Source organism: Onychostruthus taczanowskii, unplaced genomic scaffold (genome assembly GCF_017590055.1).
Source record: "Onychostruthus taczanowskii isolate IOZ18803 unplaced genomic scaffold, ASM1759005v1 scaffold10, whole genome shotgun sequence".
NCBI classification, from domain to species: Eukaryota; Metazoa; Chordata; class Aves; order Passeriformes; family Passeridae; genus Onychostruthus; species Onychostruthus taczanowskii.
The window spans coordinates 2,228,959-2,253,006 of NW_024496526.1; the positions used below are offsets into that span (position 1 = coordinate 2,228,959).

At 44.1% G+C, this 24,048-nt stretch overlaps 1 protein-coding gene across 4 annotated transcripts in view; it reads left to right on the plus strand.

Moving 5' to 3' along the window:
- ADCY9 (adenylate cyclase 9) overlaps nucleotides 1-24,048 on the plus strand; it is an 83,661-nt gene that overhangs the window by 37,237 nt on the left and 22,376 nt on the right. Inside the window, exons 2-5 of one of the 4 annotated variants that reach the window (XM_041409503.1) lie at nucleotides 7,777-7,934; nucleotides 13,158-13,262; nucleotides 17,603-17,820; nucleotides 22,310-22,412. In XM_041409503.1, coding sequence (XP_041265437.1) covers nucleotides 7,777-7,934; nucleotides 13,158-13,262; nucleotides 17,603-17,820; nucleotides 22,310-22,412 — 584 coding nt within the window. Of the gene's footprint in view, nucleotides 1-7,776; nucleotides 7,950-13,157; nucleotides 13,263-17,602; nucleotides 17,821-22,309; nucleotides 22,413-24,048 lie in introns of all 4 variants that reach the window. The other 3 variants (XM_041409492.1, XM_041409523.1, XM_041409514.1) reach the window with 3 other exon arrangements.

The following is a 24,048-nucleotide window of genomic DNA, read 5'->3' on the forward strand; positions in this document are numbered from 1 at the left end:
GCAATGTCAGTAAAAGCCAGACAGTATTTTTACCAGTTAATCCCCAATATCCTAGAGCTGGAATTAGGGCCTCTTTTTAGCTTTAAATGTAGGAACATGATATATCTCCTAGGTTTTGTGAGGAACTCTTAGGACAGAATCTCTTCTCTGAAGCATGTTAGTAAATTTGCTGGACTTCAAGCTTCCCTTGCCCCTGGCAAAACTGCAGAATCCCAGGCTTACCTTTCGTTAAACCTGCTTTTCTCTGCTATTAAGGTGACAAGCTGTGAGCTGTACTGAGGTGAAAAAATGAGTTAAAACCCCAGAGTCACTGCAGAGAATGGGCTCATCTGCTGTTTACTCTCAGGCCATGGTCAGAGGCTCTTGGGCACCAGCAGAGCTGGGGGAGCTGAACGTAAATAAGGGCAGTCATAAAGCCCAGTTTAGGGATGAGTCTCTCTTCAGCCTGTCTTTCATCTGCCAGGAGAATTTAAATAAATACATATAATATTCCTGAGCCAGCAGTGGCGGCTGGACCAGTGTGTTTGAGCTGCATGTCTGTGCTGGGTTTGCCTAGGCCTTTTTCTGCTGTGTTTTTCCTTTGGCTGGGTTATTTTATCTCACTCAGGTGAGAAGAAGATAAAAGAGACTGAACAAGGATGGATTACCAGCCTACAACTTCCTTTCTGCAGCTTAGCTATAAATGTAAATTGTGGGTTTGGGTCCAGAGTTCCCCATTTAAAACTGGCAGATGTTGAATACCAAAATTGCACATGTGTTGTTTATCAGCATTTTCCAAACCCACTGTTGTCTGTTAGAGGATCAAAAGATCAAAAATAAGTGCTTTGCTAAAGAAAGGGGGCATAAGGAAAACAGCAGTTTACCATAATACAGAAGATGCCTCTGGTTTCTCTGGCTCTTGCAGCTCTTCCTTGGAGATTATGAGGATAGGTTTCGGGCTTTGGCTTTTTTGAGTTTCTTTTGTCTTTCCAGTCTATAAAGTTCTGTTTCTTATTATCGTTGTTTCTGCTTTCCAGAGACCTAAGATAGCAAGTTGGCTCAGAAATTCTCTTTCTCATTTTAGCCACAGGAAATGTTGCTCCATACATTCAAAGTGCTTTTCCAGGTAGGCTTGTTTGGAATCCGAGTGTTTTGGGTTATGTGCTTTTGTTGCACTGAGCTGGAAGTGGTTTCTGTGGGTTAGAGGGTGGGACTTGCTTCATTGCTTTGCAGGTTGGGGGAAATAAATTCAATTTTTTATAGAGTCATTCAGTGTCCTTTTGTGCAGTCGTGCAGTGTGAGTGACACAAAGCCTGCTGTATAAAAGACAGTGGTGTGATTCTGGATTCCAGCTTTATCGCTGAAATATCTGCAGATAAAAAGCTGGGATTCACTTAGGGGTATTTTTAGGGCTTTAAAATAGAAAAAAAAACCTCATGAATTTTTTTTTTCATGTCATTCTGCACAGCCTTCATCAGAGCAGTCAGATGCATTGTGTTTATCTTTACTGTTGCTTCCCCAACTGTTTTTCAAGAATGGCTATGATAATGTGGGGTCTTTAGGGTGCATTTGATCCTGAAGTGTTCAGTGAACTGCTGGGTGTGATGTTACACACACCCCGTTGGGCAGTAGAAAATGGTAAGCATTTTATGGGGTTATAAGAATTAAAATAAAGGTCTTCATTAATTGTGTGTGTGGGGGAAATAAATTCCTAGAAAATTTTTAAATCTTTACAGAAGGCTCATATTTGTGTGAGCTTTTGTGTGTAAACTTTGAGATTAGAAATGTTGACTGAGAAATGGTATAGAATAAGATAGACATTGTTGAGAGAGAAATAGAACTAGAAACAAGTTTCAAAAAATAGCTTAGGAAAAAGTCTGAATACTTCAGAGAAATAGAACTATAAAATATATAATAAAACAATTATATATATAATAAATACATAAAGATATAAAAATATAAAATAATTACTCTATACATATATAGTAATTAAGAAATAGCTTCTAATTGTAATAGCATGAATTACAACCTCTATATTGTCTCACCCTTCTCATGAGACTAAAAATAGAATAAAAAATTTTAAAACCCCCTCTCAGTTACCCCATCTCTGAGTAAAAAAGAACTTAATCCAACCTGTGTGAAGAAATGTGCTGGCTTTGGCTGGCAGGCCCAGGGTGCTGTGAGCACGGGCAGGACAAGAGGCAGGGCAGGGCAGGACCAGGGTGGCTCTGCAGGCTCTGAGCATCAGCCCAGGTGGGAGGGAGCAGGCTGGGCTCTGGGGCTGCCCCCTGGGCCTGCAGCAAACATCAGAGAGGGGGGATTCACAGAGCCAGAATCACTTGGGTTGGAGTAACCCTCCGGGGTCACCAGGTGCTGTGTGTGAGCAGCCCCCTTGGCAGGCAGGCACCGAGTGCCGTGTCCAGGCATTCCTTGAAATACCTGGGGGCAGCCCCCTTGGCAGGCAGGCACCGAGTGCCGTGTCCAGGCATTGAAATACCTGGGGGTGGCGACTGCACCGCCTCCCTGGGCAGCCCCTTCCAATCCTGACAACCCTTTCACTGAAAAATTTTCCCTAATTCCCAAGCTAAACCTCGAGTAGTGACAAGACAACAGGGTTTTTTTGTTTGTTTTTTTTTGTGGTATAAAATCCCAGTTCCCAATTCAGTAGATGAGAGTGTTGTGCTGGGAGGAAGGAAGAAGTTTGTGTGAACTCCCTGGCTCTAATAAAGAGAAAACAGTCCCCATAAATACAGATTTGGCAACAGTTGAACTTTAAGAATGAGGGACAATATTTGCTGCTGGAAATCATCTTTAGATTCAGCAGCAGCTTGGACCCAAAGGATACTAAAGCTCCTGGGCTGGTGGTTTGTGCTGTGTTATTTCATGCATGGACATTAGGTTAGTGCCTGAAAAATCATTTGAGCTTTGATAAGGGAAAAAACCAAACCCACCAGCACAGAAAAGTGAGATGCCCAAAAAAGACTGCAATTAGAAATAAATACATTGGTGGGATTTTTTTAGTTACTATTTGCCAGTCATGTTACATTCCAGAATTCACAGTTAATAATTTATTTTACAGAGCAAGTCAGTCTAATGAAATTGTGTAGCAGCACCTTTTATTGTGTGAGGAAACCTCACCGTAGGTCTGTGTTTCCTTTCCCTAGAGTGGCAGTGCCTGAATATCAGTATTTTCACTCCCGTGTTTTTGTTAAAGTGCAAAGATGTCTTTAAAAGGCATGGAGAAAACTTCTTATTGTCTTTCTAAAAAGAGAAAGCAAAAAGCTGATGGATTGCAGAGAAGCAGAACCCAGAAATGAGTTACCCATCAGTTCAGAAAGGAGCTCAGACCTGAGATATGATTAAATGGTTAAAACATGGAGACTGCAAAGGAAATGTTGAAAAATTAAACAGTGAAAGAGCAGCATTAATATAAAGCTGTTTGGTCAAAGGGGTTGTAATCATTACAATTTGGATTTTATTACATCAATATAAGGAATATTGATGTAATAAAATAGCACAGAGGGCTGTGTACTGGCAAGCATTTAATCAGAAAAGGATGCTCACCTGTTAAACTGCCCACACTGCAGCTAAAAAGGTGAAGTGATCCATGGAGGGAGGAACAGGGATATTTTGATTAAACGAATCCGTAAGGCCGTGACTGAAATGTCATTGTTTTTGCGTGTCTCTTCAAATCAGTGCTGAGAAGGCTTTCAAAAGAATTTGAATTTCCTTATACAGAGACATGAGAAGTGTAAAAATGTTTGCTAGAGAAAGAAATTTTCCTGTGTGCTATCAACAGAGGGGTAAAAAGTTTCAGTTCCAAACAGTTGAAGCATCAAAAATTGAAACTTGAATATTTTGTCCAAGAATTTCTTGTCAGTATTTGTGTTAATCCCTCATTTCCTGTAGGAAAAGACATCCTGTCCTAAACAGATGCATGGAGGGATGTCCTCTCCTAATGTAAAAAATTCGATTAGATTGGAATAAGAGCAACTTCTGACCTGAAGTCATGAGGATAAATGAGCTGAAAGGAAGGAATAAATGACTGAATTAAGGAGGGATCAGAACATCTTTCCTCTCCCTTTCCCTGTTCCTTCCTGGCAAGTAACTTCCCACAAATGACCTGGGGTGCTTTTCCTCTGCAGGCCCTGCTGGGGATGGGGATCCTCTCCAGGGCTGCTCGGGGTGTCCCTGGGGATGGCAGGAGGGAGCTGCAGCCTCTCCCTGTGCTCCTGCATGCCCTGTGCTCGCGGCCACCGCCTTTTCTCACGCCACCACAACCTGGGGGAAGCCTGGGATGTTTACACACAGCCTTATTTATAATAACTCCTGTTTATTTTTGTGCAGACGGAAAAGAATTTGTGTGTGAGCGCAGGCATATGATTTTTTTTGTTGTTATTAGGAGTGGTTTTTAGTGGTTGGGGGGTGGGTTTTCTGTTTTTATAAGCTCAGAGAAATGCCAGGGATCAAAGAAAGGCGATCTGAAGGAAGGAGCCAAGTACAGAGACTCACTAATGCTTCTAAAATTCCACAGTAGTAGGACTAAGAAACCCACAGCCGTTCTATGAAGATCTCATCTGTTATTATTTTGTCAAAAATACGCTTTGCAAACACTGCCATGTCAATATTCAAAGTAGATGACTTCAAGAAATGAGTGTTTTGGCTCATTTTGCAGGAGCTGTTATTCTTTATAACGCTTGCAGGATCTCAGACCTTGAAGAGCAGTGAAAGGAATGGTTTGTGTTCCTCAGAGAAACACGAGAGAGCTCGTTTTTTTCTCAGGGCAGAAAATATTACTGTGTTAAGTTGGTTTATTGGGGTTGTTGTAGCCTGTTCCCTTTCTTTGCTTCCAAGAACCACCTCTGGAAAAAGCAGAATTGCAGGTTAAAACTTGCCAGAGGACAGATTTGCTATCAGGCACTTTGAGGTTGTGCTTCAGCATTTATTTTGGATAAATTTCAGGGAAGGAAGTGAGTACAAGATTGATCTTGGCCTTTATAAATAGCACTGCAAGCACCTCATATCATTTTCTGCATTGCCATGTCTTGAGTTACTTCGTTGCGCAGCAACACAGACCAAAAATTGCATTTTCACATAAAATAGCAGCTCCTCTATTTATTCATTCCTTATTGTCATGTTACTTAATTGATTTGAACGTGCCGGTGTGGATGTTTTTCACTCGCTGCACTGCTTGTGTGGAAAATGACAGTGTTGGTTGTACTAATTCCCTGGAAATGTCAAAGGAGGAAGTTCTCAAATGTTGCATTTTAGTTACACCAGTACAGTTCCACTCGACTAATGACCCTTTTTTATACCAAAATGTTTCAGACTCAGCCTAGGAGGTGCTTTGTGAAGTGTCACAGAGTTCCAAGGACCCCTGAAGCAAGTGGAGTTTTCCCATCACAAGGATTTAATAACAAACAAAGTATTAGTTAGGCCATGTTAGTAAAGTTTTGTAAAGATGAAAGGTTTTTACACCTCTCCTTTTCCAAACCTTTACAAAAATAACCTTTTTCTCCTCCTAGCTCTCTTGTTGGCTCCATACAAAACACATGCAGGATATTGGTTTTTCTGTGTCCCAATTCAAATTACCCCTTTTGAGTAACACTCCCTATGCTGGGGCTGGGGAGCACGAGGAGGGAATAAAGAGATTTTTAGAGTCCTTGGTGCCAACAACCAGGCATTTTAGCCACCTTTAAAGCCTGGAGAACAGAGTGGCTGCTGTTGATGTGCTGTGGGCTGGCGAGTTTGCCAGGGATGGAGAGGACAAGGTGGGTTTCAGGCTGGGGCAAGTCTGGATTCTGCTTTCCCAAATCCACTTGCAGTGTCTGGTGTTGTAGCCTTTCCCCCTTTTCCTCAGTGTGGAGCTCAAACTGGAGATAATTTTACTGCATGCAACAAGATTGACAAAATAATTTTCCTGCACAGCACAGTGAGACATAAAAAGTGCCTTTTCAAAAGTACAATAAACAAAGAAAAGATGTTTGTGTAGGAAAAAAATTGGAGGAATAATAGGAGTAGAGAAATTACTCCTGTTGCTTTAAGGTAGCTTTTAAAAATAGGAGTAGTCAGTTAATGCTTCAGCCTTTACAAGAGTAAACATATAATTGTGAACTGATTGTGGTGAATTCCTCAAACAACAGCCCCCATCAGCAGAAGTCTGAAGGAGAGAGCCCGACATCTGGAAGCCAGCAGCAGTCAGGATTTTATTAAGCAGCACTGCCAAATAAAATCTGAGCGCTGCTATGAATGATATAAAAATAAAGATTGGCTATGGCGTCGCATCTCGAGATGCCAGCAAGTGCGCCCGGCTTTGGAGCAGCAGAGCTTTCCCAGCAGCTTTGGAGCCCGAGGGGGACATGGTGGGTAGGGATGTGGCTTCCTGTGCTGCTTGTCACGTTCAGGAGCTGAAGCTACGAGTGGCATAAAGACAGAAACTGCAAATTTGCTCTTAGTGTGCCTGAATTATTTTTGTTGGAAAGGTTTCGGCCGCGCGCAGTCTGTGTTGTGTATTAGAGACCTAAAGCAAGGTTTATGGAATATGATTTTGTGTCTGTGAAGGAGGTTATGAGAGAGTGACCTTATCACAGGGAGCAGGAACCTGCCCTCTTCCTCAGGCTGCAACTTGACACATTTATTTCCAGCGCTCGCCCTGTGCATGGAGCCAGTGGAATGGGTCGGTGGCTGTGACAGCCGTGTCTGGCTGCACTGGGAGCCAAGTCTCAGGGTTAGGGAGGGGTTGCAGAGCTGACCCAGGTGGGACCCAGCAGCCATCCCAGGAGCCTGGGGCAGGGAGGATTTGGGGCAGCATTCCCTGGAAATGTGGGCTCTGGCCCCACAGAAAAATGAGCGCTTTGCCCTTCTGCACACCGGTGCCCTCCGCTCCTTTTGAGGGACATCGGTGCCCCTCGGTGCTGAGCAGGACATTGCCCATCCAGAGGGAATGAAATGAACTCCTGTGAATTCAGAAAGCTGTGGTTAAGAGCTCCTTCTCAGGCTTTGTGTCTAGAAATAGCCCGGAACACCACAGCGCAAAGTTCAAGGATGTAAAAGAAGTGCTATGTTAAATGAAATTCCGATCGTTCATTTTTTGAACAGGTTTTTGATACAGCTCAGCTTGATACAACCTGCTATTTACCAGCCTGGCCTTTAATATTGGATCTGCTTTCCAATTATGCTTCAATTCATACACCAGTTGCAGAGGGCGTGTGTGGGTGTACGTGCGAGAGAGGGAGATTGATTTTGTTCTTTAAAAATGTGAAGTCTGCACTAACTATGAAAACCCATCAGAATTTCTAGCACTTAAATGCCATTTCCTTTCTCAATGTGCTACCAGCACTAAGTAATGTTCACGACATCTCTCTGGCAAGTGAAGCAGTACATGCTGCTTTTTCAGAAGTAGAATATTAATACAGATATCAGTGAAAACCAGGCTGCAGATCCTTTCCAGAAGTAAAGAGTTAAAGTGAAAGCTCAAATTACGACTTAGAAGCAAATACATAAGGTCTTAGCTGTGTTTTTCAGAAGAACATGAGTGAGAGTGGAATAAAGAGAGTACATGTTGCTGTGTGTCGGAGTCACTCCTGTGTCTGGAACAGCAGATTTGGGGAACCCTTTTTGCCACCACTTTGCAGAGAACATATTTGTATTCCTGGTCATTTTTCCCAGCCACTCTCTTTTAGTGTGCTGTATTCCAGAGTCTTGGCAGTGCTTTGGTAGTCACTGTGTCTGACAAGCCCAAAGGAGTGTTCTCCCTGTCTTTCTGTGGTTCTGACTGGTCATTTCTATTTCTTGTAGGTTTAAAGACCTATCTGATCTCAGGTCAGAAGGTGAAGGAGCCCCAGTGCAGCTGTTCTCAAGCGTTGCTTCCTGGCTTGGAGTCTGCAGATGGAGCCAGGACACCGGGAACGTCGTCAGCCGAGAACTCCAGCGACCTGACCAAGACAACCAAACAGGTAGAAAAGCCCAAGGTGAGTTGTCCTCTCAAAGCCCAGCAGCACAGATCTCAAAGCAGGGCTGGGGAAACCTTATGGGCTTGTTTATGCACTGCTTTACATATTTACATATGTATGGGTGTGTGTACATAGAGTGACAGAACAGAGTTTGAGGGAGGAAGAATTTACCAAGTCAAATGCCTCGCTCCCCACTTGGCAAACAATCCCTCAGATAAGGTGAGCACTTGTCAAAGGTGGTTTCAAATAAATATTCCTATTTGTATTTTGGGATTGAGAGGTCAGTGATGCTTTTTCAATGGTCTGGATTTTATGGGGGGGAAGAATATGATTTATGCAGTACTGCAACTTCTGGGATTTTCTGCTTTTGCTGCTTCTGCCGTTCCTCTGTCGTGAAGGTCATGTACCCGTGAGCCTTTCCATGAGTATTCAACAGACATCCTGGCAAAGATAATTGGATTGTTTTTGTGATAGGAGAAAATGCCTGGTGGGTTGGGAGATTGGTTTATCTGCTTGCTCTAGAAACCTATATCTGGAGCTGAGGGCAATGATTTGTATGGATTCAGCTTGGAGGAATGATGACACTTTGTTATGTTCACACCTCTCACAAGATCTCTTGACAAGGAAATCTGTGAAACAATGTGTATTGCTTCAGAGCTTTGCTGTTACTCTCCATCTTCCATCTCAGAACAGATTTCCCAAACAACAGATGTCTATTCTCTCTTTTCATTTGTGCTAAGAATTCCTTCTCCTGAGCTGCCTGAGATGGGCACAAATGTCAGAGCTAGGGGTGGCCATCTGCAGGTCCCTGTCCTTACACTTCAGTGTGGTCAGTCTCTTCAACTCAGGTTTGGGATTCAGCTGACAGAGTTGATGTGGGGATGATTTTCATGCTACTTCATTTTTACTGCTTCTCATTTTTTTCTGGATTAGGAGAGCATGAGTAGGGCACCTTTACCCTGCCTCTGCTCCCAGTTTTAGGATTTGAAGGAAAAACCCTGGATTACAGGTGAAATCGGCTGGAGGGCTGACCCAAAGAGGGGGTCCAAAGTCGAGTGAGCTCCTTAGAGAGCAGGCCAGGCCTGTTTAACCACAGAAGGGAGCTGTAGCCATCTTTATCCCTCCCCAGAATGTGCACTGAGTGTGGTTTGACAGCATCCAAGTTACTGGTGATATGTTGCTATTCCTTTTCCTGTGTAAGAAAGAATATATTTGGCATCCTACTGGCACCAGCTTTCCAGCTCCTTCTTGCCTTTCAGTGAAAGCAATGGCAAATAAGGCAGGAAAATACATCTTGGGGTTGGGGGGAGCCATGCAGATAAACCTGTGAGTGCTGCCCAGGCTGTGGTTGTGCAGAGGTCCAGGTGTGGCAGTGACAGAAACTCCTTCGTTTCAAGCAGTGAAGGAAGAAGAATGTGCCAAGTGGAACAGGATTGCTGAGCTGCCTGTGTGGAGCAGAAGGGAGAGAGGAGGGATGAAGCCAAGCAGTGAAGCTGTGGCTGCTGTTCTGAGAGACAGTGAGGATGCCTTGGGAATGTCAGACAGCAGAGGAGGCTGTGACTGAGGACTGAAACTGCAGTGAAGGGTGGGACTGACCCACCTGCAGCTGGGGCTTGGTAACATTGTTATGTACAAACCTGGGGTGGTACTTGTTAAAATGACCCGGGTGCAAAATGAAGTCTGTGGTTAAGGATCAGCTCTGTTATGTGTTTTCTGAAATGTGGGGTGATTTACCTTGCAGAAGGGCAGGTACAACTGCACCACTCTTCCTGAGCAGCTGGGATGTGATGTGGAATGTGCTGCTGCCCCATCAGGCTTTGTCCCTGATTTTCTGCTCTGGGACTATTGCTGGGTGTGAATTGCTATTTAGAATATCCTGAGTGGAAGGGATTCACAAGGATCATCACAGTCCAGCTCCTGGCCCTGGAGATGTTTCATTGCTGAGTGAAAGTCTGTGAAGTGCAAAAGTACCAGATGACTGTGAGTGAGAGAAGGAGAAACTAAAAGAACCTGCTCAGAAGAGCATCTCAGACAAGTGCCAGCCCAGATTCTGCCTTGGCTACCCTGTTGTGCTCCAGCTACTGCAGAGTTTGTGTCTGGAGATGCCTGGTTTTACTCACCACTCTCAGCACTGCAGCTCTGGACAGGGATTTCCTAAGTGGCCTCACAGCTGTGATTCCTGAGCCTGCCTTGCCCCAGTGCTCTGCAGGGAATTCTGGATGAGCCCAAGCCCAGGTTTTCCTGTGATTGTGTGAGCACTGCCTTAACAACCTGTTCTGTGGCTGTAGTGGCAGCACAGCAGTGTGGGAGCATCTCTGCCTCTCCCAGCACAGCCAGGTCCAGGGATTCCTGACTCCACAGCACGCTCTTGAGGGTAATGTGCACCAGCCTTCTCTCTGCTGGGGAGAATCACAGAATCATGGCATAGTTTGGAAGGACCTTAAAGCCCATCTGCTTTTCCATGCCATGGAAAGGACACCTTCCACTGTCCCAGGTTGCTCCAAACCCCATCCAGCCTGGCCTTGGATGGGGATGGGGCACTTCCAGGGATGGGGCAGGCACCACCTCACTGGGCAAACCTGTGCCAGTGTTTCATCACTCCCATTGTAAAAAATTTCTTCATTGTATTGAATTTAAATTTCCTCTCTTTTACTTTAAATATATATGTATGTTTAAAAACCCCCACAAGGTATGACTGCAGTTTGATCAGAGATCATGCACAATTTTTGAAAAGGAGTGGGTTTCTTTTTTACAGCTTTTGGATTTTTCGTGAGGGTTTTTTTTAAAGCCTGCAGCTTGCTGGTAGGGTCTGGAGATAATAATTTGCAAAAGAATCATGACTTACATGCCGACTGTTTTAAATACAAAGCTGTAAATGGTGTCAGTGTAGGAGGAGATGACTCCAGCTCTGCAAAAGAGACTTAAGTAGGAGAGACAAAATTACAGGCGAGTTGAAATATTTTTATTTTAAAGGGAATAAGTGGCTATATTGGATGCAAAGGATGACTTTCACATTTTGGGCTTGAAGGGATGTTCTGGGGGGCAAGATCTGTAAAGGAAAGTCAGGAGGGAGAATGCAACAGTAATTGATCCATGAAAGGACTTGTATTTCCTCCTCTGGTGTATCTAGTTCATTTAACTGCAAACCTTGTTGCAGTTTGAATGTCAATAAGATGTGTTTACATTACTGAAATGGTGAACACAGAGGGTAAAAACTCTGAGTAAATCTATAATAGCAGGTGGGTTTTTGAATGAAAACACTCTACCCTGCTTAAGTGGTTTTGGTATCAGTTTATCTTCCCTATCATCTTTTATGACATGCCTCACTTGACAGGGAATCATAAGCTGTTGTAAAAATGTTTTAATGATTGCTTGGTATGAAAACAGAAAGTCCTTTGCTTGTCTTAGTGTTTGCTGGAAGTGCATTAATGTTTTATTCATGGCACTGAGGTCACAGCACACAGAGCCTGTGAATGCCTGCAATAGAGAAGGAAGTTAATGATGTTGACTTGAACACATGGGGAAAGTCAGAGGAACTTCTGCCTCTTCTCAAAGGTCAGGCTGCTTTTCCAAGCCCTTTGTCTTCTGGTTTAACCCTGGCAGCCGAGGGTTGGAGGTGGTCTTGCTAATTTATTCGCAGAATGAAACAGGGAGTGGTTTCTTCTCTTTTTGTTAGAGGTATTTGGTTTTTGTCACTATTACCTGACTTTTGCCGTGGATAAATTTAAATCTAACTCTTAGAGGTTTAGTTAGGAAGGCTTGGTAGGCCACTGCCAGTTTATTTTTTAGACCATCCAGTAATGCCTACCACCAAGAGGCCAAGACATTTGTGATAGTCAGAGATTATTTTTAAACAAAACTATTTGAGAACCAAATCCACAGTTTCTTCAGCTGTGTTGGTATTTGTTCAGACTGCACAGATTTAGAACTGGATGTAAATTGTTTATCTGATGCCAGCTTAGGAAACTCAGAGTAGTTTCAGTGCCCAGCCTGGAGTGTGTCCCTGAGGAACAGCAGACAGGACGGTCTGCTGGCTGCTGAGGAGGCTCAGAGTTCTACATGAAAGCCTTTGAGAGGTGTTGGTGAGTGGTTAGGTGTCACAGGGAGAGTGGGCTGGGAGAAACATCTGAATTTTAAACATGGTGGGTGTTTTCAGGTGGGACATCAGAGGTGGAAAAGGAGCATTAGGTGAAAAGTTAGTTCTGAAAAGACTTAACATGCTGGTCTCTGAAATGGGGAGTGAACCTGAAGGCAGAAGTTGTGGGTTTGGACTAGAGAGGCTTGAATGTGTCCAGAACAAACAGACAAAATTAAATGGATGTTGGGTTTGTGACAAAAGGCTCAAGTTCTTGCTGGAAAACTTGCTGTGGTGTTTAGTAGCAGACTTTGGTGAGCCTGGTCACCCTGAACATCTCCAGAGCAGAGGAGCTGCCAGGAGCTGCTCAGGGTCCCTCTGAGCAGGATTGTGCCTCAGCCTGCCAGCACTGGAAAAGAGAGTGAAGAACTTGGAAGATACAATTCCAGGCTTAATTCCCCTAAAGAAGATTGCATTTTAACTTGAAGGAATTAGCTTGTTTTAAAAGCTCAAGTACAGCATTTTAGGTTGCTTCCAAAATGCACAACCTGAAACTGGTAGAAATCCTGATGGTTTTGTTTTCCTTGTTCCCTGTGACATTTGCTGGGTGTTTGGCTCCAACAAAAAAGCCTGAGCTCCCCTCCCCTGTCTTAGGGCTCTGTATAAAAAGCATTTTCCTTTATTCATTTCAGATTTGTTGCTTTCCATTTCCCTGGACTGTTCATAATGCATCATGGTGTTTCATGTTTTTTCTGGATTTTGCTGCATTTTGTGCTGTCTTCTCTCCTAATGGCATTCAGATCCCTTCACAGGCAGGTTTCACCCAGGGAAATTGCACTTCTTCTCCTAAAGAGTGTTTTATTCCTCTTGGGGAAGTCCTTTGCCCGTGCACAGCGATTACAGTGTGTCTGTGATTTTACACTTGTGAAGCTTTCCTGCATTAGATTTAGCTTCAGCAAACAGCAAATCTGTGATTTATTTTTGAAATGGCGCATTCTGTTCTAGTCAAATTTTGCTCCCTGCCTCCCATTCTGTAGCTTTGTTTATCTTTGAACCGTGCTGCAAGTATACAAGTGGACTGAATTACAAATTGCATCATACTACAAGGACACCAGAACATTCCTGGCTAAAATTCTTTTGTCTCATTTCAGCCTTGCCCTTCATGTAGTACCACCCTTGCTCCCCACTGCGATGTCAGCATAGATGAAGGAGCTATCCAAAATGGTTGTCAGGATGAGCATAAAAACAGTACAAAGGTAATTGAAGTATTTCTCACTTCCCTTTTTCCCTTATTTTTCTGCTTCTCCCAGCTTTCTTATTTTTGCACCACTATTCCTCTATCCAAGCTCTTAAACAGCAGAACTGATTCTGATTTTGATTTTTGATTTGCGTTCAAAAATTTAGTTGAGTCCCCCTGTCCCAATTTTCAAAATTTTTGACAATTTTGTGGGCTCAGCTTGATCCTGAGAAGGACCTAAAATTTGGACTCTTTAAACTATGCTGATGGTACCCAAAGAGCGAGGCCCAAGAAGCACTCCCACTCTCTCCACCCTCACACCAGTGGGCTGGGTCACCTCCCCACAAGTTCTGTGTCTCGCCAGCATCTCCTGCATCACCACTCTAAGACAAGAGTTCACACAGGGAATTCACTGCTTTAAGTCATCCTTTCCTGACCTACAGAAACAGCCTCTATAGTATTCCTTGTGCTGCTGCCACGCTTGTTTCCTTGCCTGTTGCTTTTATATTCTCACTGAAGCCAACTAATTCCTGTGCCTTGTCACATTGCCTGTTTGTCGTCCTGTGTGTGGCCTTTGCAGCCTCTCTGCTCTGCCTGTCACCTCTCACTCCTCCCTGAATGTTAAGGTGAATGCAGACTGAGGACCAGTGCTCATTACCTGGTTGTTATATATTCAAATAAATATAATGTTTTCCCTCCATGGGGAGAATCACTTCATAGACATGCTCTGAGACAGTGATCTTGTGCTTCATGTTTGTCTTACAGCTCTTCTTGCCAGTAAAGCTGACTGAAAAACTTGCCAGCATTGTTGCCACTGCTGAGCCACTGCATTAGTCTGTGATTGTCCCTCTCTTGACATGTTGTCTCATGCTGAAGCTGTAAGCTCAGAAGCAGGGCCTGCCTTACTGGGCTGTAGGGGTGTGTTACACAGCAGTTCTGTGCCAGAGTTCCAGGAAACAGCCTAAGAAAAGAATAAAATCATGATCCCTTGAGCCCTGAGGGAGGCATCAGCAGGGACTTGTCTCAAACCAGCTTGAGATCTCTGAGACAGAGACCATGTGGGAGATCTGCCTGGGCTGCCAAGATGGTAGGCAGGAGATGCTTCTTCCCCAGGTGGCCTCTGCCCACATGCAGGGATCTCCAAGAACCGACTGAAGAGGGATTGGTTGTCCTTAGGTGCCAACTGCCTGGTTTAAGTTGCTTCCTACTGTAGCTGTATTGGCTTCATGTGTGTGAATCAGCAAGTCATCTGACCTTCCTTGGAGGAGATTTGTATACAGAGTTGAGGAAGAGGTCTGTAATTGCACTGGAGGAATTCCAGTGGAGCCCAAATCTGATGTCCTTCTTGGGTTTGGTTCGGTTTTTGCTCAGCCAGAAATGGGAGCTGTGTCATGGCTGTCGGTAAGTCTGGGATGCCTGTTCAGCTGAAAGCTTAGAGAACAGCCACATGCACAGAGTTGCTGTGGCATTTGGTTCCCAAGACTTCCTTGCAGCCTCAGCTCTCTTGGGAAGAAGAGATGTAAGCTCCCTCTACCCATCTCTGTTCCCTTCCCACAGCACATGCTGCTCTCAAATCCCCTGTCTTTAGGGAATGTTAATGATGTTTAATCATATCCTTGGACTTGCATGGCTCCCAACAGCCTCTGGAGCCTCCTTGTCTCTTGATGAGAGGAAACTCCACATCAAGCCTCCAAGTTCTCAGGGAAACCCTACAGCCTGTTGCCTTCAGAAGTCCCAGAAACGTTGGAGCTAACAACATTTAATAAATGGGGATTTTCTCCTACACAAACAGTTTCATACTCTAATCCCTGCCTGTTAAGATTAACAGAGCACAGAGAAACATTGAGCTGACTGAAGGGAAGAATTTTCTTGGGAATTTGAGCCTTTGCCAAGGAGCTAAAGAGAAAGTCCATGCTGACCTTCTTTGAAAGAGAGAAATTTTCACTGCATTTTTCAGATGATCTTGAGGAACAGCAGGGAAAGCAGACAGTGCCTAGGAGTCCAAATCTTTTCTTTGAGCTGATTATAATGAAAGCTATGAGTTCTTGGTTTCTGCTTTTCAAGTAACAAGTGGCTGGAGTGGTGAGGAAGAGGAGAAAGATTGTTTCACAGGGGAAATAAAAAAATGGTAACTATGACTTTCAGTTTTTCTTTAGGCTTCAGTTTGTTCTGGAAAATGCTCTAAGCAAATACAATCTTTAGCATAAGTTAAGAAAAACCAACCCACCAAACAATGAAGGCTCTTCACTAAGAGCTGGTGGGTCAGTTGATTTGGTTTCCCTTTGCTAGTTCTCCTCACCCCGAAACCAGAGGGGTTTGTCCTGGTTCTGCAGGATGCTCCATAGCCCTGTTCCCTCTGGGCAGGCTGGATAACCTGGCAGAGATAGAGGAGGACTTGCTCAGGAACTGCTCAATGTCTTCTCTTAGAAAAAAAAACTGGTAACATTTTGTGGGAGAAGTTCTTGTGCCTGTGCCTTACAGGAGTGTCCCTCTGTCCCCTGGTGTGCCCCTGCTGGGATCAGTGGCTGCCATCCCCTCTCCCTTCTGGTAATTATGGTCTGCAGCAAAGCATTGGCAGCACACCAAGGAAACCACCCCATTTCCTATTCCTTCCTCAGCTGCTGTCACTGTGCTGGGAACACCTGCAAGCTGCCAAAACAACTTTTGTCAGGGCTAGGAGGGACCAGACTGGGACTCCTTCCATCTCCTGGCTCCCAGCACGTGGCTCTGGGCTCACACCTCGGCCGGGGCAGCCCGCAGGGTGGGGATCCCGCATCCCCCCGGGAGGGAGCAGGAAAGGGAAGCACAACCCACCTCCCTTCTGCTTTTCCTGTAGCTCCAGGGAACCCTTCCAACACACCTTGTTATGCCTTTAGCTCTGGAGGTCCTGGCTGTGACAGGAGCCAAGCCCAAGGGCTTCCTGACTCTTCCCTGCCCAGGGTTCTCCTGCTGCCCCCTTAGTCTCTTCCTTGGCTGTGTCTGAACCTTTCCCTTCACCTGTCTGTGTTCACATGCCTCCTTTTCTTCACAGGACAGATCACACGAGAAAATGGAATTGATTTTGCATGGGCAGCCAGAAAGAAGATAATTTTTTAACTTTAACTAAGTTGATTTTACAATGTCAGTAACATATTTCAGCACGTGGTTGGGGTGGTGATGATATTTATGGTATTTATTTATGGTCACTGTGGTGGCATCCAAGAATAGTCTTCTGGAGGAGCTTGTCACTTCTGTACAAGCAGGAATGGAGAAACTTCTGTCATGAGTGGGCTTCAGGATGAGGATAAATGCTACATGATAAGTGATAAGATATGGAGGGGGGAAGATGAACACTCAAATATGCCAAGTTTGTTCTGTGTTTGCATTTGAAAATGCTCCTGACTAACTGCAGTTCATTTTCATTCTAACCACACTTAGCTGTCTAATTCTTTTGGAATTGCTTCAGTACATATTGGTCTAGGTCAAACAAAATGTAAAAGAGGGAACTTCAGGCTCCATGAAAATAGAATTATTTTTGTTTAAAAGTAATTTGTGTTCTGCAATGACAGCAGAATTGGTGATACTCTGTACCTAAGCCATGTTGCAAGCTGTTGTCAGAATAAAAGCTGTCCTAACTAATATAAAGACAAAAGAAAACCAGAAAAAATAAGTATGTCTTAGAGAATGAAATGCAGTTTAATTTGCAGGAGTTTTTGATGTAGGATGAGATGTACAAAAGGGCTGTTCCCACAGGTGGGGGAGAGGGGGAACCTCTGGGAAAGCAGCAGGCCCATAATGGTCAGGGGAAGGATCAGCCAGGACTGGCAGAGCGAGCTCTCTCATGACCCAGGGAGAGTCAGCACAAGTTAAATGTGTGTTTAAAAAGCTTTCTAGAAGAAAAAACCTTTACTTTACCTTATCCATAAGATGAGTGAATTAAATTTGGGCTTGTGGTTGCTTGTCATTGAGTGTGTGAAAATGTGCTTTGTTTTCTGCTCCTGAGAGAGATGGTTCATAGAAGGCACAAAGGGGGCACCTAAAGAGGCACAGGGGAGGCGTGGGAGATACATGCACAGGAAATGTGGCTGGATTCAGGGCAGGGGGAGCTTGGTCTGTGTGGTCAGGTCAGGTGTGGGAGATACATGCACAGGAAATGTGGCTGGATTCAGGGCAGGGGAGCTTGGTCTGTGTGGTCAGGGCAGGTGTGGGAGATACATGCACAAGAAATGTGGCTGGAATCAGGGCAGGGGAGCTTGGCCTGTGTGGTCAGGGCAGAACTCAGGGTGCTGAGGGAAGAGCTCCTCCAAGTTTTTGTTCCTTGCAGCCTCTCCGTCTGTTCTGCTGACATTCCCTGGATGTGTTTTGCTCTCTGTTGTCCAGGCTTCAGGAGGACACAGCCCAAAGACCCAGAATGGACTTCTGAGTCCTCCCCAGGAGGAGAAGCTCAGCAACAGCCAAACCTCTCTGTATGAAATGCTGCAGGAGAAGGGGCGCTGGGGCGGAGTGAGCCTGGACCAGTCAGCTCTGCTCCCCCTGAGGTTCAAAAACATCAGAGAAAAGACAGATGCCCACTTCGTGGATGTGATTAAAGAGGACAGGTAAGGAGAATGGAGCTGAGTGACCCTGTGAAGGTGAGAAGGCAGTACTGGGGTCCCCTGTCTTTAGTATTTGTGTGCTTTTTGTCTGATTTCAGTAATTGTTGTCAACATACTACACATTAGAAGTTTTCTGATTTTAGTCTTTTTTCTGCTTAAACTACAGCAGAAACTTGACATCAGAAACTTTCTGTTTAAAATAAGTAAAACCAGTTTTTCATTGCTTCCATGGTGAACAGTCCTCCTTCTGTTGAGTCTTTGAAGGGGAAAAGGCTCTTTAAATCACTTGTCATGAAGTTGAACTCCATTTTATAATCCAAAATCCTCTTAATTCATGTAGTATGTACCTTCCTCTGCAGTTTAGGGTGTAACATAAAATTTGAAACACAAAACTCATATTTTTTGCAGTAAAAGAAAAATGTCTGATAACATGTGGCTAATCATGAAATCCTACTGGGCTTGGAAGGACAATTAATAGGAGTGAGTTCTCATGGACTTAATATCTACTTAGATATTGTAAAATGAGTTTCTCTCTCTGTTTCAAACAAAAAAGTTTATTTTGGGCAGAGGAAATATTCTACAAAATTCAGTAGTGTGGGATTTTTTATCAACACACAACCATATCTCCGTTATGGCAGTGACTTGACTGGAGCAGTTAAACAGATAGCTGGAGTTTGTTATTATTTATGGCTATTTTTATTTCATTGCTTCCACTCAGGTTGAGGGTATTTTTTCTAATATCCTTGAAACTGTGTTCTCCTGTGGACTCAGCTGTTTGGAACAGGGACACCATCACCTTTATGGAAACATGACTTAGGCAGGGAGAGGTGAGAGGGAGGGACAGGAGTCCCTCTCCAGTCTCTTACCTAGATTTTGTCAGTTTGCCTTTCTCCTGTTGCCACTTGAGTCAAAATTTAGGGTTTGTTGTTTTTCTCAGTATGAGGTCTGTCATTAGTGGCTGAGAATGGAGGTTTAGCTGATATTCCCAAATATTAGAAAATAAATGGATCGGGACTATCCAGATCTTAGCAGAAATCAGCCAGCACAAATAGGAATATTTTTTAAAATGTAACCAGCACTCTGCAAACTGTAAGTTATAGAAGTAGCTTAATTTATGCAGTTGGTCTGCTGAAGATACCTCACTCAAGTTCTTGTGTTCTGGTGCTTTCCTCCTCCACTCCCAAAATGGGTAATTTTTTCTGATTTGGAAGAAGGAGTACCATGATTTGAGATCAGTCAAAGCCTGGCTTTTTTTTTGGTCCCAATTAAATATCATCATTACCATATTAAGTGGGCCATTTCTTGTTGCCAGGGAAACTTCTCTGCTGAGTTCAGTTCATGTAAACATAACTTTCCAAAAATAATCTTCTGATTAATTAGATCTATGTGAAATGCTTTAAGCCTACCAGTTTACACTGATTTTTTCAACATTTCTCAATGAGAAATGATATGGAATAAGCCATTTTAAAAATGTTCTTGGTCCCCTTCTGTAAAACATAATATTGGTCTTGATGAATCCAGTATCCATGAATATTTTTGAATGGGGAATTTGAGGTGTCTCAGAGAGGGGACCAAACTTCCTCGTGGTCATTTTACAGGAATCCCCATTTTCACTGAGTTCTGCTGTGTTGGTTTGATGCTGTTGCAAAGCCAAGTGATCTTCCCTTAGCACTGAGCAGTGATTTCCACTGCAGGGCACTTGGATATAAATTCCTGTTAACAGAAAATACTTAACCCAGATATGGTGATAAAGTGCATAAATTAATCCCACAGGCTTCCTGCAGAGCTGGGAAGGGTTAAACATATCCTGGGGGGATTCAGGAGCCTGTAGACTGCATTAGGAAGCTGCCTGGGGCTAGCTGGGAGGAAATGCTGGACACTGGGGATATTGAGCTCAGCTGTGTGCCTGAGAGGTTTTTGCATGCCAAGATTTCACCTTGGAGCTGATACCTTGGCACAATTCCAATGTTCTTTAAAAATAATGTTAATAAAGACAGTATTAGTGTGGCATGTTTGTATTAGTACATTACAAAAGAGTCCTTTTGTGAAAGTTACTAGTTCTTACAACTTGATTCTCTGCATTTGAGAAACAGTGAATACTTTCAGCTTCGAGTCTGGCTTTACTTCTGTAAAAATCCTGTTCTTTGTTCATTGTAACCTGCAGATTATTGTGCTCTTTAAAAGAAAACTGTAGTGTGAGATTTAGAGTGTTTGAATTTAATTTCACTGGGAATATCCTCAGAGGATTCTTCGTTTGAGGATTTTTGTTTCCAACAAAAATTAGGTATTTCTAAGGTTATAAACCTTCTGAAGTACAAGAAGCAAGTACTGGTATGCTGATCAGGGCAGTACTCACAATGATCTCTTCAGACTTGCAGAGCAGAGTCTCAGGGATGTATGAAGCTCCCTCAGAACTGGCTTCTTTACAGCCCTCCATCCCCTCCTTGGGGCAGTTTCTTGTTGAAATACTTCTTCATTATTTTAAAATTTGGTTGTTTCTTTCATTTCCCACTTCCCAGTCGTGCTTGATCCGGGGAACACCGTGTGCTGGGAGGCAGAGGCCTCCTGGGAAACAGATGATGTAGTTGACTGTTTCATCAAGTGGGATCTTCCTTTTGGAGGCAGAATGAGCTGACAGGGAGCTGAGAAGGCCCCGGGAATGCTGCCTTCACCCTGGTTCCATCGTGTGCCACCTTCTGTTTCGTGCTGCACTGTGGAGCTGGACTGATCCTCCTACACCCTTAACCAGCACAGCAGCACCATCACCACCTCCCTTAAGCTTCCCTGCAGGAAGAAAGGGGATTAACAGTACTTAAAAAAACCAACCCAAAAGCTTTCATAGTTTTTATTATAAGATGGTCTTAGAAATGTCTAAGAAAGGTGAGGAATGAAGTCAAGAATGAAAGAGAGAGGGGTGACTCAAGTGAGTGTATCCTGTCATTCCTTCAGAGTATCTTGATATTTTTAATGTATTGGCCAAAGCCAGAATGTTTAAAGGTTACCAAGTTTCAGCCATATTCATGCTTAGACTCCTTTGTCTTCTCTAGCATCAGTCTAGGAATGTGTGTTTGGTTGATCTTGTATCTGAGTTAAAAAAAAAAAAAAATGCTTCCCACATGCCATCTTGTGCTGGGAGCTTCCAAGAAAACCTCTTAGGCAAGAGTTCCATAAAAATAAACAGAAAATAACCCCAAAACCAAACCCCCTTAAAAAAAGAATTCAGGCACGGACAAGCTCTGTAGGATCTTCCTTTCAGCTTCTTCATCTGCTTGGAATTTGACCTCATGTGCATCTCTGGTTTTTGCTCAGAGTCACCAGCTTGGAAATTGCCCACTGTGACTGTGGCTCTGGTGCTGCAGTTCCCAATAGCACTGGGAAAGGAGCCACCCCATTTTAGATTCTGAGGGATTTTAGAAACAATTCCCTGTAAATAACACATGGAATCAGTTGCTTGAAAATGAGAGGAGGCTCACAGGCAGGGAGGAGTGTGTTGGGAAGCTGCACAGAGCAGGGGGGACGGGCTGGCCCAGCCACAAGTGCCACAAGCAGGTGTGACCTTGCTCTGTGACCTGGGCACGAAGCACTCGGTGCTCTCGAGTCCCTTCAGCTCCCTGGCACCTGCTCAGGGGAGAAAAGACTGGCAGATTGAGTGCCACCAGGAAACTTCATTCATAAGCCTCATACTGCTGATGCAAAACTCAGACAGCTTCTTAGTTTTCTTCCAGAGGATGGGGAATAAACCCAGCTTCCAATGATTGAAGCTGGTTTTGTATTGTTGTGGGATTTTTTCACCTTCTGTAGAAAAGATGAAGGTGAAGGAGGGCATAAACACCATGTGGTAGATGCTGCCTCTGGGTTTCTTAGCCCTGATGTCATTAGTTGTCACTGCCTTTGTTGATGGTGCTGGTCATTCCAAATCTCCCATTTCAGAAGTAAATCTCAGCTCTCCATCTCTTCTCTGCAGCTTGGATCATTAAGGGAATGTTCCCAGTTGAGTTACAGAGTTATTTTAGTGTCTGAAATAACAAGAAACTGCTGTTTTCTAAAATGGGCAATGGGGTTTTTTTTCCCCATAACAATTTGTCACCTTTGTCATCCTTGGCTTGCTTTGAGCCATAGAATTCCACCCAAGACACAAATATCCCATAGCCACGTGTCTCCAGAGGCTGTGTGTCTGTAGCAGCAATTAACCTTTACTATTTGCTGGCTTATGTTACAGTTATCTGTACTCATCAGTTAGATCTGTTAATTTTCTGGAAGGACTAGTTAGACTCTTCCTGGAAGTAAAAAAGTTTGCTTTTTTTTGTGGAATATTTCCTTTCACTGAGCAAGTGATGTGGGTAAGAGGATACTTGGTGATCAAGAAAGAAGAAAAACTACAGGAACTTCAAAGCCAAGTGCCAGCATCCCTAGAAACAGCAGCCACAGTCTGGGGGGACCTGAAGGAGGTACAGCTGAACAAACTGATGTTGATTTTGTCTTCTCTCTTCAGCCTCATGAAAGATTACTTCTTTAAACCACCTATTAACAAGCTGAGCCTCAACTTCTTGGATCAGGATTTGGAGATGGCCTACAGGACCAGCTACCAGGAAGAGGTGTGTTTCTACTGGCATTGGTTTCTGTCTGTAATCTGTCTAAGCCACTGTCTGTCCTTGGGGTTTTTAACACATTCTGTTGCAGCTGTTTCATGACAAGGGTCGTGAAATGTCAAATGTGATTTGCTGTTTGATATTGCTGCCTCTGAAAAGATTCTCCTTTCAGTTTATTATGTGGAATGGTTTGGGTTGGAAAGGACCATAAAGCTCATCCCATTCCAACCCCCTGCCATGGCAGGGACACCTTCCACTGTCCCAGGCTGCTCCAAGCCCCATCCAGCCTGGCCTTGGACACTGCCAGGGATCCAGGGCTGCTCTGGGCACCCTGTGCCAAGGCTGCCCACCCTGCCAGGGAACAATTCCTTCCCAACATCTCATCCATCCCTGCCCTCTGGCAGTGGGAAGCCATTGCCCCTTGTCCTGTTACCCCAGGCCATCATCCAAAGTCCCTCTCCAGCTCTCCTGGAGCCTCTTTGTGGCTGAGGTGGGCTTGGAGGTGTCCCTGGAGCCTTTTCTTCTCCAGGCTGAACACCCTCAGCATTCCAAGCCTGACATCAGAGCAGAGGAGCTCCAGCCCTTGGAGCATCTTTTGCCATGCCCTGAGTCTAGTCCAGTGTTTGGGCTGGAAATCTGAGGTACACTGATTTTCTCCATGTTCAGGTAATGTTCCAAGTCTTTAGGGTGGCCAGAGAACCATGCTGAGATGGTAAGGAACATAACTTACCAAAGTAAAGGACCGATTGCTGCTTGTCTTCTCATCAAATATTCTAACTTTGAGAATGGTAATTTGGAATTTGATTCTAGTCACAGTTTCATGGTTATCCCTATGGAATCCAAACCTGTGCTGAATTCAAATGTCCTCATTCCATAAGTGTGCAGCTCAAAACACTGGAATTGTACAGAGCAGTAAATTGTAAAGAACTTGGTGTTTTCTTCAGGATTCTGCACTGAGTCTAAAAATTCCTTCATTCCCTTGGGGGCTAATAATATCACAGGCTTTCCACAGCACTGGATTTTCCTGCCTCACTGATAGGAACTAGCAAGATAGTTTAAATTTACCTAGAGTGACATTAGGTGTCAGTTGGAACTGAGGCTGCTTTTGACCAGTAGCTGAAAAATTGCTGCCAAGAAAAGGCAAATGCTCTGCCCTCCTTGCTCCTCTCCTCCCTGCTCCTTCTAATGGCTCTGTGAGCAGTTCATTTACTGGCCTAGCATGAAATATTCATGGTTTGTTTTTCTGTTTGGGGCTCTTTCTCTTTCCATCTGGGGCTGTTTTGTGTTTTGTGGAAGCAGCAGCAGCTCTGGAGGGGTTGGCAAGTGCCAGAGGCAGCCCGAGATAAGCGTCCGGCAGCAGGAAGGGGAGCGGGCCCTTCCCTTCCAGCAGCACCGAGCTGCTGATTTGGGTGATCCATCTGCAGAACTGCATCAGGATAAATGAGATGTGGGTTTCTATTCTTCCCAGTTTGTCCTGCATCTGAGGGCAGAAGGATTTCTGCTTCTGCTGTTTGTTACTTTCAGTTCTGGGCAGTGTTGTCACATTCTCTTTAGCAATATTTGCTTGTTTTCCAATACTTCCACCTCATTAGTGACACCTCACTTAATTTTTTTTATTTTACCAAAGGAAAGCCCAAACTTG